Source organism: Narcine bancroftii, chromosome 11, assembly GCF_036971445.1.
Source record: "Narcine bancroftii isolate sNarBan1 chromosome 11, sNarBan1.hap1, whole genome shotgun sequence".
NCBI lineage: Eukaryota > Metazoa > Chordata > Chondrichthyes > Torpediniformes > Narcinidae > Narcine > Narcine bancroftii.
This window is the reverse complement of record NC_091479.1, coordinates 63,355,047-63,368,123: the sequence shown is the minus strand read 5'-3', so window position 1 is coordinate 63,368,123 and position 13,077 is coordinate 63,355,047. Positions and strand designations below refer to the sequence as shown.

General features: G+C 45.9%; 1 protein-coding gene across 1 annotated transcript in view; it reads left to right on the top strand.

Moving 5' to 3' along the window:
* dennd5b (DENN/MADD domain containing 5B) overlaps positions 1 to 3,308 on the top strand; it is a 312,134-nt gene extending 308,826 nt beyond the window's left edge. Inside the window, exon 23 of the mRNA XM_069903146.1 lies at positions 2,889 to 3,308. Within this exon, the coding sequence (XP_069759247.1) occupies positions 2,889 to 2,904 (16 nt within the window). The 3' untranslated portion in view covers positions 2,905 to 3,308. The remainder of the gene's footprint in view (positions 1 to 2,888) is intronic.
* The last annotated feature ends 9,769 nt before the right edge of the window (positions 3,309 to 13,077 follow it).

Below are 13,077 nucleotides of genomic sequence, written 5' to 3'. Positions count from 1 at the left end.
TATTGCCTGCTCTCAATATTATCTCTTTGGTTTTGATAGAGCCAGATGTTCAATGCCTGACACATCCAGCCATCCTCGGATCCGAGCTTTGGCCAATATACCGAACTCCCTTTTATCAGACTTTTAACCCATTCCAGACAGCAATACCTGACCATGGTCTGTTTGTCTTTCCCACGGGTTTTCCCTGCACCCCAATCAGATAGCATTAATCCTAACGGCCTTTGCTTAGTTATCTGATTGTCCCATCCTTCCTTATGACTATTTCCCTTGCTACTCACACCTCCCATACTAACAGGTAAGTAAAATTCCTCTTACCGGTGTGAGAAACAGAAGTACCTTCACAGAAATTGCTCGAGACAAAAATTGAGAACAAAGAACATTTATTATACAAGAATGCAAAGTTGGGTGCTTCCCCTTACCCTGGGAATACACACATTCACTGGGGCTCACCCAACTTTTATACAGTTTATTTCAGTATAGGAATACCCTCCCCCTTACATTCTTCTGCCTCCTGGATAGGTTTGGCATTAGGCAATCCTGCCTGCCTACGTGCTGTTTCTGTGAGCTTGGAGGACCATGGGGTATCCTGTCAGTGTCTCATCATGTCATTATCCTCATTGTCTTTATTCACAAACCTGTCTTTGTTCTAATTTACACCTTCCCAACTCTCAGGGCTACAACCTCTTCATATGTAGAACTTGGTAATACTGTCTAGGGCTTACCTAATTACATATGCAAAACCTGCTAATTTTAGGGCTAGAAGACCCTTATCTTATTCAGACTAACTCTACTTCCTACATTCTAATATCCATTTCTTATCCTGTTCATACTGGCTTTATTCATTTACCCATCTATCTATATTAGTTTCCTCATCTTCATATATTTATATCAGTTTTACTCCGGGATCCAGTAGCTATTCCTAGCGCGCTTCCTTAACATCCTCCCTTCGTTTGTTCTCAATGCCTCTTCTCGGATATCACTCACTTCATCCACTGACCAGTCACCCGCCGTCCCTGAGTCCAGCTGAATCAGCCGGGATGCACCTACCCCCATCGTCGGGCACTCTGTCAGTGGAGGGAGTGGGATCCCGGACGAGTCCCCATTTGTGAGAAACAGAAGTTCCTTCACAGAATTTGCTCGAGACAAAAATTGAGAACAAAGAACATTTATTATACAACAATGCAAAGTTGGGTGCTTTCCCCTTACCCTGGGAATACACACATACACTGGGGCTCATCCAACTTTTATACAGTTGATTTCAGTATAGAAATACCCTCCCCCTTACATTCTCCTGCCTCCTGGATGAGTTTGGCATTAGGCAATCCTGTCTGTCTACGTGCTGTTTCTGCGAACTTGGAGGACCAGGGGGTATCCTGTCGGTGTCCCATCATGTCATTGTCCTTATTCACCTGCCTTTGTTCTAATTCACACCTTCCCGACTCTCAGGGCTACAACCTTCTTATATGCAGAACTTGCTAATTCTGTCTAAGGCTAGAAGACCCTTATCTTATCCAAACTAACTTTACTTCCTACATTCTAATATCTATTCTTATCCTATTCATACTGGCTTTATTCATTACACATATATCTATACTAGTTTCCTCATCTTCATATTTTTATATCAGTTTTACTCATCTCTCACACACTTTTCTGTACTAACCCTATGTCCTGAGATTCCCTTAAAATGTAAGAATGAATCTAGCCATCTATCACAAAGAAACAGTACCTGACCCCCTACTGACATTTTGGGTACAGCGTTTCAAAGATTTACAAACCTCTGGGTGAAATACAATCCTGCTTATCTCAGATCCAGTCATTTGATTCTCTGGCCACTGGTTCTAAACACTAATAACATATTATTCCATCTATCCAGTCTAGCTGTGCAAGAATTATATTTCAATGACATCATCTCTCACTCTTCTGTACTCCAGAGATTATAAACCCTCTTTTGGATCTTCAGGACAAATGCTTCCATTCCAGGAATCAATCATTACACTCCCTCGATTTCAAGTATATCCATGATGGCACACAGATGAGGTGTGGGAAAAGATGGAGAGATCAAAGTGTGCAGTTTGCTTAGAGACTTTCAGAGAAGAGGACCAATACTGTCTCTCTGAAGGTTCAGCCATCACAGGCTTTAGGTAGAAACAAAGGAGGAGGCCAGGGTTAACGATCATGAGGAGGGGCCAAAGGTCACAAAAAATAGGGCTTATGCAGCAAAGATGAGATGTGGAGAAAACTTCAGAAATAGAATATGGTGATGGTGAGGAGAATATTACAGCAAAGCTTAATTATTTTCAATTTACATGTTACCAAGGAGGTTGCAATGGTTGTGCAGGAGAGGGCAGGAAAGATATGAGCATCATATATTTGGGCAATTTGGAGTTTACAGAGGATGAGAGATTGTGAGTGGATCTATCAGGAGAGCACAAAGGAATCAAGACCATGGGACTTACAACACCAAACCATAAAGTTATGGTTTCACGTCCCAATTCAGGTTACCAAGGATGAAAGTTCCAGTGCAGAGCTGAGGGAGAGCTTCACTGTCAGAGATGTCTTTTAGCCAGCCAAGTCCCAGTCTGTCCTCTCAGATAAATACAAGAGATCCCACGGCACAATTTCAAAGAGCAAGTGGGAATTCCCAGGAGGCAGAATGAATAGTGTGCATCATTCATTCAGCAAAAATAGAGTATTTGTTTATTGCAACATTGTTGTTGGGAAGAGTTTAATGGGCAGAAATTGATGGCTCTGTTTCAACAATGTCTGCACTTTCAATGGCTGAAATATTCAGATATGATGGGATGTGAGTCACTACAGAGATGCAAATATTTCCTGTGTTTTTGTCTTGTTTTACCCAAACCATACTTGTTTTTCATTGATCTGACCAGATGCCTCTCCTCTTGAATGGTAAGAAGATGGAAGAAGGCAATCAGAGCTGGCAGATGAGCTGAAAGGGGTTTGATGCAAGGATCATTGCTGGAAACACACCAAAATTGACTTTTGGAATCTCTGATAAATTTGGAAGAAGTTTCTGCAGACAGAAATGAACCACACCCACCAAAACTGCCTCAACTTTCCAGAGCCACACAGATCCACCTAACATGATGATGTTACATGGGCCAGCCAAGCTGGAGGTTACTGACTTCAGGGGTGCCCGGATCAGCTGAGTGTTGGCTTTCCCAGATGTGGTTATGCAATTGGTGGGTGCAGGACACATGCGAAAAAGGAAACACAGGCAATGGTAGTCATCTGAAACTTCATGCCTGCAATGGCAGCCAAAGCAGAAATCCACAGAACCTATAAATATACCGTGAATGTTTAGTTCAACTGTGATCTGAATAAAACAAATAGAAGAAGGAATAGCCAAATTCCCCTTGAAGCCTCCTCTGTGTCATTAAGATTGTGATTGATCTTCTACCTCAGGTGTATTTTTCTCCCATTTCTGCAGATCCCTTGATTTTCTAAAATCCAGACACTGTTCAGAGCATCATGGAGTTGTTCAGCACAGATCCAAGCCTTTTGGCAATTCATCTATCTACATCAATCCATTTTTCTCACATTAGGACTGCATCCTTCAATTGTCTTGCCTGTTAGTCTGTATGGGCTAGTGTAACAGAATTCCAGCGCAAGCACATCCCTTTCACTGGCCTTCCCCTCATTTACTCAACATAGTCTCACTCATGGATTCCTCCAATAGGATTTCCATTTCATAACCCAACATGATCTCTTCTCCATCGTGTTATTTATTTTCTAAGCATCCCGAGAGCATGTCCTTTATTATAGATTTCAGGATTTTCAGAGGTACCCATGTCAGACTTAATAGTTTTAGCCTTAAATTTATATGCGACAAATTACCAAGTACAGTGAGAAGGGATCTTTTGCAAACAGACCACATCCATGCAACCATATCTAGACCACAATTTACTGAAGTTTGGATGACAATGAAGAGGAAGATCAATCAGCACCAAGCAAAGGCAGCATGAGCACAGTGTTGTAGGGTGCATTCAGGAGCTAGGTGGCTGCAGGAAAGAAATTGTCTCTAACCCTGTTGGTATGTGATTTTGCACCCTTAATCCTTCTCCCAAATGAGAGGAGAGTGAATGCTTGGGATGTAATGGCTGCCTTTCCTTGGCAGCAGGAGATGTAAATGGAGTTAATGGAGGGGGGGGGAGGGGGAGGGGGAGTTCCTTCTGATCTTGAGCAGAGGAGCTCCTGTATCTCGCTGTGATGCATTCAGTAAGTATTTGCTTCCAATGGTGCACCTGCAGAAGTTGTTGAGGGATGGTGGGGACATGGTTAAAAAGTAAAGACATTGGTCCACTTTCTTTAACACATCAGTTCCATTTTCTCTCTCACTCCTTTCTTAAATACTGGGGTCCCCTTCAATCAATTAAAACCAATGTAGTGTCTGTGGAATTTCAGATGATTATAATCAGACTCCTTTTAAAATAGCCACCTCTTTCAAAACACTGGGATGTAGAAATATGGACTTTTTTTTAAAACGAGAGAGAGAGAGAGAGAGAGAGAGAGAGATTTATGCACATTTACTCAACTTACACTCAGGAAATTTAAATTACTCTCAAATTGAAATATGAAGAATTTCGTCCAGGACGCACTCCAATCCCTGTGGCACCTGGTGGTTCCAGAAGGCCTCCAGAGCAGCCATTCTTAATGAAGGTCATATGACCTCATGGGCCACATTATATTTAAGGGGGAGGGGTGAGGACAGAAATTACAAAATATTTTTTTTATTTAGAACATTACAGCACAATACAGGCCATTCAGTCCACGATGTTGTGCCTGCCTATATATATATCTGTGTGACAGCGCACATCCTCGTGGCGAATTGGCCCCCACTTGTACCGCCGCATCAGTGGGGCAGCCGCGAAAAAATGGCGCTGTCAAAGGACCCCCATGCCACGTGGGTTAGAGCAAGGCACATGCCTCGGGCAAGCGTGATGACATCATCACCGACGCGGGGGCAGAGCTCACACCGCCTATAAAGAGATGCGTGCAAAGTTTGAATAAACAGTTTGTTGAAACCTCCAACGAGGTCATGGTGTATTTCAATCTGTGTAGCAGTCGCTACATTGGTGACCCCAGTAAGTCCAGACCGCTTTCTGGCCTCCCAATAATGGATTCCACAGCAATCAATGTGGTCACGGTGAAACTCTCCCCCCCCCCCCTCTTCTGGACACATCACCCACGCACTTGGTTCGGGGAGGTGGAAGCTGCAGTTTCGCCTCTAACATCACATCAGACACCACAAAGTTCTACCACGTCATGAGCGCACTCGATGAAGAAACTGCAACCAGGGTGGACGACCTCATCTACAACCCACCGGAGGAAGGTAAATACCTCGCTCTCAAAAACCTCCTCCTCGGTACTTTCTACCTCTCCCTGCAGCAACACGCCTCCAGGCTCATACACCTGGATGGTCTGGGCAACAGAACCCCGTCTGCCTTCATGGATAAAATGCTGGCGCTAGCAGAGGGCCACAGACCCTGCTTCCTTTTCGAACAGATTTTCCTCGAACAGATGCCTGAGGACATACAACTCCTGCTGACAGATGAGAATTTCTCAGATCCACGCCAAGTCGCAGCCCACACAGACGTCCTCTAAGCGAGAAAACAAGGCCACCCTCAGCCAAGTTGCCCACCTAGGGCCCAATTAGCCACAAGTGCCCCCCAAGCACAAATTGGAAGAACACCACCCCACCTGGTGTTTCTACATCAATGCTGAGGGGCTCCAAGCCCACAAGTGCAGGTAGCCCTGTAGGTTCCAGGGAAACGGCCTGGCCAGCTGCCGTTAATGGCTACAGTGGCTGGCTGCACGAACAGCCTCCTGCATGTGACCGACAAGTGAAGTGGCCAACATTTCCTGAGACACCGGAGCCGAACTGAGTGTGCTTCCCCCCGACCGCCCTTTGAGACACGCACCCACACATAGGGCTCAACCCTGCAGGCGGCCAATGGATCCTCCATCAAGACCTTCGGCACACGCAGTGCACAGATCCAGATCAGCAAGGACAAGTTCCGCTTGAAGTTCGTACTGGCCTCGGTGGGCATAGCGCTGTTGGTGGACAGGACACCAAAGGCAAGTGATTGGTAAATGCCTGCACGTTCCAATCAGTCCGCCTCGACACCACAGACACGTATGGCCCGGGGACAAGTATTCTCACATGCTCAACGAGTTCCCCTCTATCCTGCAGCTGCAGTTTACTTCCGGCATGCCCCAACGTGGAGTCTGCCACCACATCTTGACCCAGGGCCCCCCTTCCACGCCAAAGCCACAGGCGGTTCTCCCCCCCCCCCACCGAGAAGCTGCAACTGGCAAAGGAGGAGTTCTCCCGACTGCAAGAGCTGGGGATCATCCGCAGATCGGATAGCCCTTGGGCCTCCCCCCTCCACATGGTCCCAAAGGCTTCCAGGAGTTGGCACCCATGTGGGGACTACCATCGCCTCAACGATGTGACCATGCAGACTGAAACCCCATCCTGCACATAAGAACTTTACGGTCAACATGCATGGCGCCGGGGTTTTCTCAAAAGTCGACCTGGTATGGGATTACCACCAGATCCCGGTCCACCCCGACGACATCGGCAAGATCATCACCCCATTCGGCCTCTTCAAGTTCCTGTGGATGCCCTTTGGTCACAAAAACGCAGCCAAGACATTCCAACACCCGATGGACATGGTGGACAGAGACTTAGACTCTGTGTTTGTCTATCTCGATGACATCATCATCACCAGTCGGGACCATGACGAACACAAGGTCCATCTCCAAGCGCTATCCGCCCACCTGGCAGAGTTCAGCCTCACAGTCAACGTGGCCAAGTGGCAGTTCGCCATACAGTTCCTGCAGTTCCTGGGTCATACCATCTCCGCAGACAGAGCCACCCCAGCACCCAAGAAGGTCGCAGCCATGCGCCAGTTCCCAAAGCCCAACACCCTCAAGGGCCTACAGGAATTCACCAGCATGGTCAACTTTTACCACCAGTTCAACCCAAGTGCGGCTCGCATCATATCGTCGCCGAGAACAAAACCCTGGAATGGACAGAAGAGGCCAAGAACACTTTAGATGTGACAAAAGATGCCTTGGCGAGCGCCACCCTACTAGCCCACCCGCAGCTCGATGCCCACACCATGCTCTTGGTAGATGCATCAGCCACAGCCATCGGGGGCATCCTGGAACAATCAGTCAATGGCCAGTGGTGCCCACTTGCCTTCTTCAGCAGGCACCTCCGCCCCCCAGAACTGAAATACAGTGCCCTTGACAGGGAACTCCTGGCCATCAGACACTTTGAGTACTTCCTGGAGGACAGGCCATTCACCGTGTTCACCAACCACAAACTGCTCACTTGGGTCCTTGCAATGTCATAGGACCCTTGGTCGGCGCACCAGCATCTGTCCTATGTATCGGACCACCACCGACATCCGACACCAAGCAAGTAAGGACAATGTTGTGGCAGTCATGCTCTCAAGGCCCACCATCCACAGCCTCGCCCCCCAGCCTGGACTACGCCCACCTAGTGCAGGCACAGAAGGAGATGCAGACACACAAGCTTTCTGCACCACCATCACGGATCTCCAGCTTCAGGACCTCAAGCTGCTGGACAGCTCCGACATGCTGCTCTGTGATGTCTCCACTGTTTTGCCGCGCCCAGTAGTCCCACTGCAATGGAGGCCGCAGGCCCCACGATTTAGCCCACCCCTCAGTCAAGACCTAGGTTCGCATAGTGGCAGAACAATTTGTGTGGCACGGCCTCAAGAAGCAGGTAGCTCAAATGGTGAGTAACTGCATGTAGTGTCAGACCTCTAAGGTCCAGCACCATGTGAAGGCCCCGGTACAGCAGTTTGACTTCACAGCCAAGAGATTCAAGCACATACACTTCAAAATCGTGGGCCCCCTGCTGGTGTCCAGGGACGCCCTCTATTTGTTGACAGTGGTCGATTGAGGGACACGTCTGCCAAGACCTGCGCCAGGAACCTACTAGCCCACTGGATTGCCAGGTTTGGGGTCCAGGTGCACGACAAGCAACTGGGGTGCCCAGTTCACATCCGCCCTCTGGTCACAGCTGGCAAACCTCTTGGGGATCAAGCTGGATCAAGCAGGTGATCAAGTTGGATCACCTGGCCTTCTGCCTTCATTGCAGACAGAGCCTAAAAAGAGAGTTTCCGGAAATCAGGACAACTAGAAGGTGGTCACAGGAGACTGAAGAACAGCTGCAGGACTTCCTCGAGTCAGTGGATTGCATAAAAAGGGGTGATGAGCCAATATACAGGAGTGAGATTGAAAATTTGGCTGAATGGAGCACCAACAACCTCAGACTCTATGTCATGAACACCAAAGTGCTGATTGTTGACTTCAGGAAGGGAAAACCAGAGGTGTATGTATGATCCAGTGATCATTGGGGGATCAAAGGTGGAGAGGGTGAGCAAATTTAAGTTCTTGGGAGTCTCTACCTTGAAGGATCTTTCCTGGACCCAACACACTATTGGCATCGTGTAGAAAACACATCAGCGCATCTACTTCCTCAGGAGTTTGCAGAGATTTGGTATGACACCAAAACCCTGGCAAATTTATATAGATGTGTGGTGGAAAGTGTGCTGACCAGCTGAATCACGGTCTGGTACAATACCCCCGAGCATAAAGCCCTGCAAAAGGTGGTGGACACAGCCCAGGACATCACAGGCTAATCCCTTCCCACCATAGAGAACATCTACAGGGAGCACTGCCATCAGAGAGCTGCAGCAATCATCAAGGATCCACACCACCCTGCACATGCTCTGTTCTGGCTGCTACCATCAGGAAAGAGGTAGAGGTGCAACAAGGCTCGTATCACCAGGTTCAGGTCCAGCTGCTCCACCTCAACCATCAGACTCCTCAACAACAAACTCAATTTAAGGAGACATTTACTTGTGCACTTCATCATTTTTTCCCCTCTCTGTATTGCACAGTTATTTACATTTCTTTATTTATTTACATGTATACATTGAGTACAGTTTTTTTTGCACAACCAATAAGTGGTCATTCTGCCTGGCCCACAGGAAAAAGAATCACAGGTTTGTATGTGATGTCAAGTATGTACTCTGACAATAAATCTGTAATCAGTAGACACTCCTCCCACAGTGATACTAAGCCTGACCAGTAATGCAACTCTCCCCACTTTTACCTCCCTGTCCTTGCATCAGCCAAGTCTCTGTAACAGCCACGACATCGTAATTCCATGGTCTGATCCATGCTGTAAGTTCATCTGCTTTATTCCTAATACTCCTTGAATTGAAATAGACACATTTCAAACCCTCCAACTGACTACAGTAAAACCTATGGGGATTGGTAGATGCTGGATAAGTGTATTTTCCAGTTGCCTGAGACAACCAAGCAGCTCTACTGACTGAATATTGTAAGGTAAAACATCATGAGATGGGAATGTGTAGGGAGTTACCCTGTACAAGGCTGTAACAAGAAGGGGAGGTGTCCTTATACTCCTGTTAGGTAAAACATCATGAGATGGGAATGTACGGGGCAGTAACAAGATGTGAATGCATCCTTGTACTTACAAGATAAGAGAGACATTGATGGATTGAGAGGCAGGAAGCTAGCAGGGAAAGGATAGCAACAGTTTTAGTCATTGGACAAGTAATGATATGATGATGTTCTAAGCATGTATCCAAGGGTATAAAAAATCACCATTTTGCTGATAACGGCAGAATGCATTCTCCGACTAACCTGGTTGGTCGCAAGTGTTACAATCCGGTAATAAAGAACAAAGAACCCTGATTTCGACTCAGCCTGGTGTTTGTCTCACTCATTCATGAACAAAGCAGACCTAACAATATCTGCTCCCATCTTCACTAATTTTACAATTTTAAACTTGCATATTTTTCACCTCTTATTTTATTGTTATCTATTTTATTTTTAAAATTTATTTTCCTAAACTTTTTTGCCGGTTGCTTGAGGTTGCTGGTGCTTGAATTCCAGATACCAGGGCCTCATCTCTTGCCTGTCGTTCCTTACAATCCCACAATTCATTGCAGGATCCTTTCCGCCTTCTTCCCTAGTCTCTGGTTTCCATTTCCCTGCTAAACTAGTTTAACTCTCCCCAAAAACTATCGTAAACCTCCCCTCCAAGATATTGGTCCCTCTCCAGTTCAGGTGCAGCCTGTTCTTTTTGTACAGGTCATAACTTCCCCAGAAGAGATCTCAATAATTCACAAATCTTAGCCCCTACCCCTGCACCAAATCTTCAGCCACACATTCCTACCCTCACTGGCAGCAATCCCGAGATTGCAACCCTTGAAGTCCTGCTTCTCAGTTTCCTTCCAAACCCACTACATTCCCTCTTCAGGACCTCATCCCTATTCATATGTCATTGCTACCAACATGAACCATGACATCTGACTCCTCACCATCTTGCTTCAGAAGGCTGTGGACGAGATCTGAGATGTCCCTGACCCTGGTACCTGGGAGGTAACAGACCATTCAGGAGTCTCGGTCTTGTACACAGCACCTCCTGTCTATTCATCAAACTATCAAATACCCCAGTCATTATAGCTCTCCTCTTCTCTCACCTTCCTCTCTTAACCAAAGGGCTCAACTCCATTCCAGAGACCTGACCGCTATGACTGGTAAAACACATGATTCTGTTGACACTGTGGTTAAGTGAAAAAACACACAAATGGGCTTCAGCCTGAAACTTTGGTGATGTATCTGCACCTTTGCTATATAAAGGCACTGCTTGACCTGCAGAGTTTCTCCAGCATTGGTGTATTTTGACCACTACGACTTGACTCTGTTAGATTCCTTCCCCCACCCCAACTGCCTACCTCCCTGAACAGCATCCAAAATGATATACTTATTGTTGAGGGTAACAGCCACAGTGGGGTTTCGCACTGACTGCCTATTGCCCGTCTCTCTCCCAACAGTCACCTAGTTACGTGCCTCTTGCCTTTTGGGTGCGTCTGTCTCCTTACAGCTTCTGCTATCAGTCTCTCTGCCCCCCCCCCCCTTCCAAGGAGATATCTGTTTCCAGGTGCATCTGGAGAGGGAGGGCATGGTGTCCACTGGCTCTTTAGAGCAGGCATTTTTAACCTTTATTTTGGCTATGGCCTCCTTAGGACTTCTCAAAGTTCATGGGGCCCTTTCCTTGAGAAGCAGTCAAGATTAGCTGGTTTAATTCCATTCCATTTAAAAGTGGTTTAAAAGCAGTAGGGAGGTAGGTGTTCAGTAGGGTGATAGCTTCTGCTATCAGTCTCTCTGCCTCCCAAATGATCTGGAGATCATCCAGTTCCAACTTCAGTTCCCTAACACATTCTGCAAGAAGCTACGGCTGACAGTACCTCTTGCAAGTGTGGACACCAGAGGCAAATCTGCCCTCCCAGATTTCCCACATCCTGTAATCAGAGAATTCCACTGCCCTACTTTACATGCAATGATCTTACCTAACCCGATGTACATCCCATTTCTCAGCCTCTGCTCTCCAAAGCCTGTCAAGACAAAACCTGAGACACTCACACACTAGCTCCTCTGCTTGAACTTCCCTTATTTATTGACTGCAGCTAATTGGCCAAAGGAGAGATTTAAATGAGCATCTACCTCCCTACTGCTTTTAAACTACTTTAAATCACTTTTAAACGGAATGGAATTAAACCAACTAATCTTGACTGCTTCTCAAGGAAGGGGCCCCATGAACTTTGAGAAGTCCTAAAGAGGCCATAGCCAAAATAAAGGTTGAGAATGCCTGCTCTAAAGAGCCAGTGGACACCATGCCCTCCCTCTCCAGATGCAACCGGGAACACCTATCTCCTCGGAAGGGGGGCAGGCAGACAGTTAAGGCAGAACCCTCAATGGCCTATTGTGTGCATGTGCTCTTATTGTTGGTAGGCAGAAAGAAATGTTGTGCGTAATACATTATTTATATAATTGAAGTACAATAAATGGAATTTTGATACACCTCATGGGATTAACCCCCCCACCATGTTACCATGTTGTTTGGGTGCCTGTCGACATTTTGACATACCTTGTTGAAGGGCTCAGGCCCAAAACATTGGTTATGCATCTTTAACTTTTTTATATAAAGTACACGGTTTGACCTGTTGAGTTTCTCTCGCATTGTGTTTTTACTTCAACCATAGTATCTGCCCACTTTTGTGTTTTACCTCATTGTGGTATGGGGGGAGGGATTAAGCTGGAGTGGCCTTTTTCTGTAATAGTCATGATGGGCAGGGTGGCCTGTTTTCTAACAGAGACAAAGAATCTGTTGAGCTGGAGCAGTCCATGGTAAATAGTTTGTGAGGCAATAGTCAGACATTTGGACACATTGGATTTCGTGTCAGTTGCTGTTCTCCAATGAGTGGAGGAAAATTTTAGCAGTGAGAGACCGAGGTAGCTGAGGAGGTGCAGTATTGTTGCCGAAGTGTAACATCGTTCGTCTTTCAATCTTCAACTTTCGTTCCCGAGACAGCATTCTCCCCATTGGCCCTGGAGCTTGTGAGTTCAAGATCTACTCTGGGACAAGTGAGCACTAATGGAAGGAACACTCCATTGCAGAGGTAAAAACATGAAAGTCTGCAGGCACCGTGATTGAAATAAAAACACTCAATACTAGAGAATCACAGCAGGACAAAGAGTGTCCTTTCTATGGCAATGGTAAAGGTACATAATCAATGTTTTGGGCCTGAGCCCTTCATCAAGGTTTGGAAAAATACCCTGATGAAAGAAGGGCTCAAACACAAACAATGATTATGTTTTAATCTTTCTACTGATTTTTGAGAAAATGATAATACCTAATACATATAATACATGTTATAAAATTCAGATAAAAGTAAATCAAAATTACAGATAATAAACCACAGTAAACAAGATACATATGATCCATGTTGTCGATAAAAACAGGAAAAGGAATAAAAACCTATAACTAATGTAATTTCTAACCCCAACCTATTATCTGAGCGATTACAATCAGAACTAGACATCAACTACTAATTTCAATACTAATAGTTCAAAAAATGAAAAAAAGATTTCTAATAAAAACCAAAAATAATTGATTTATAAATCTTGAAAATAATTGAAAAA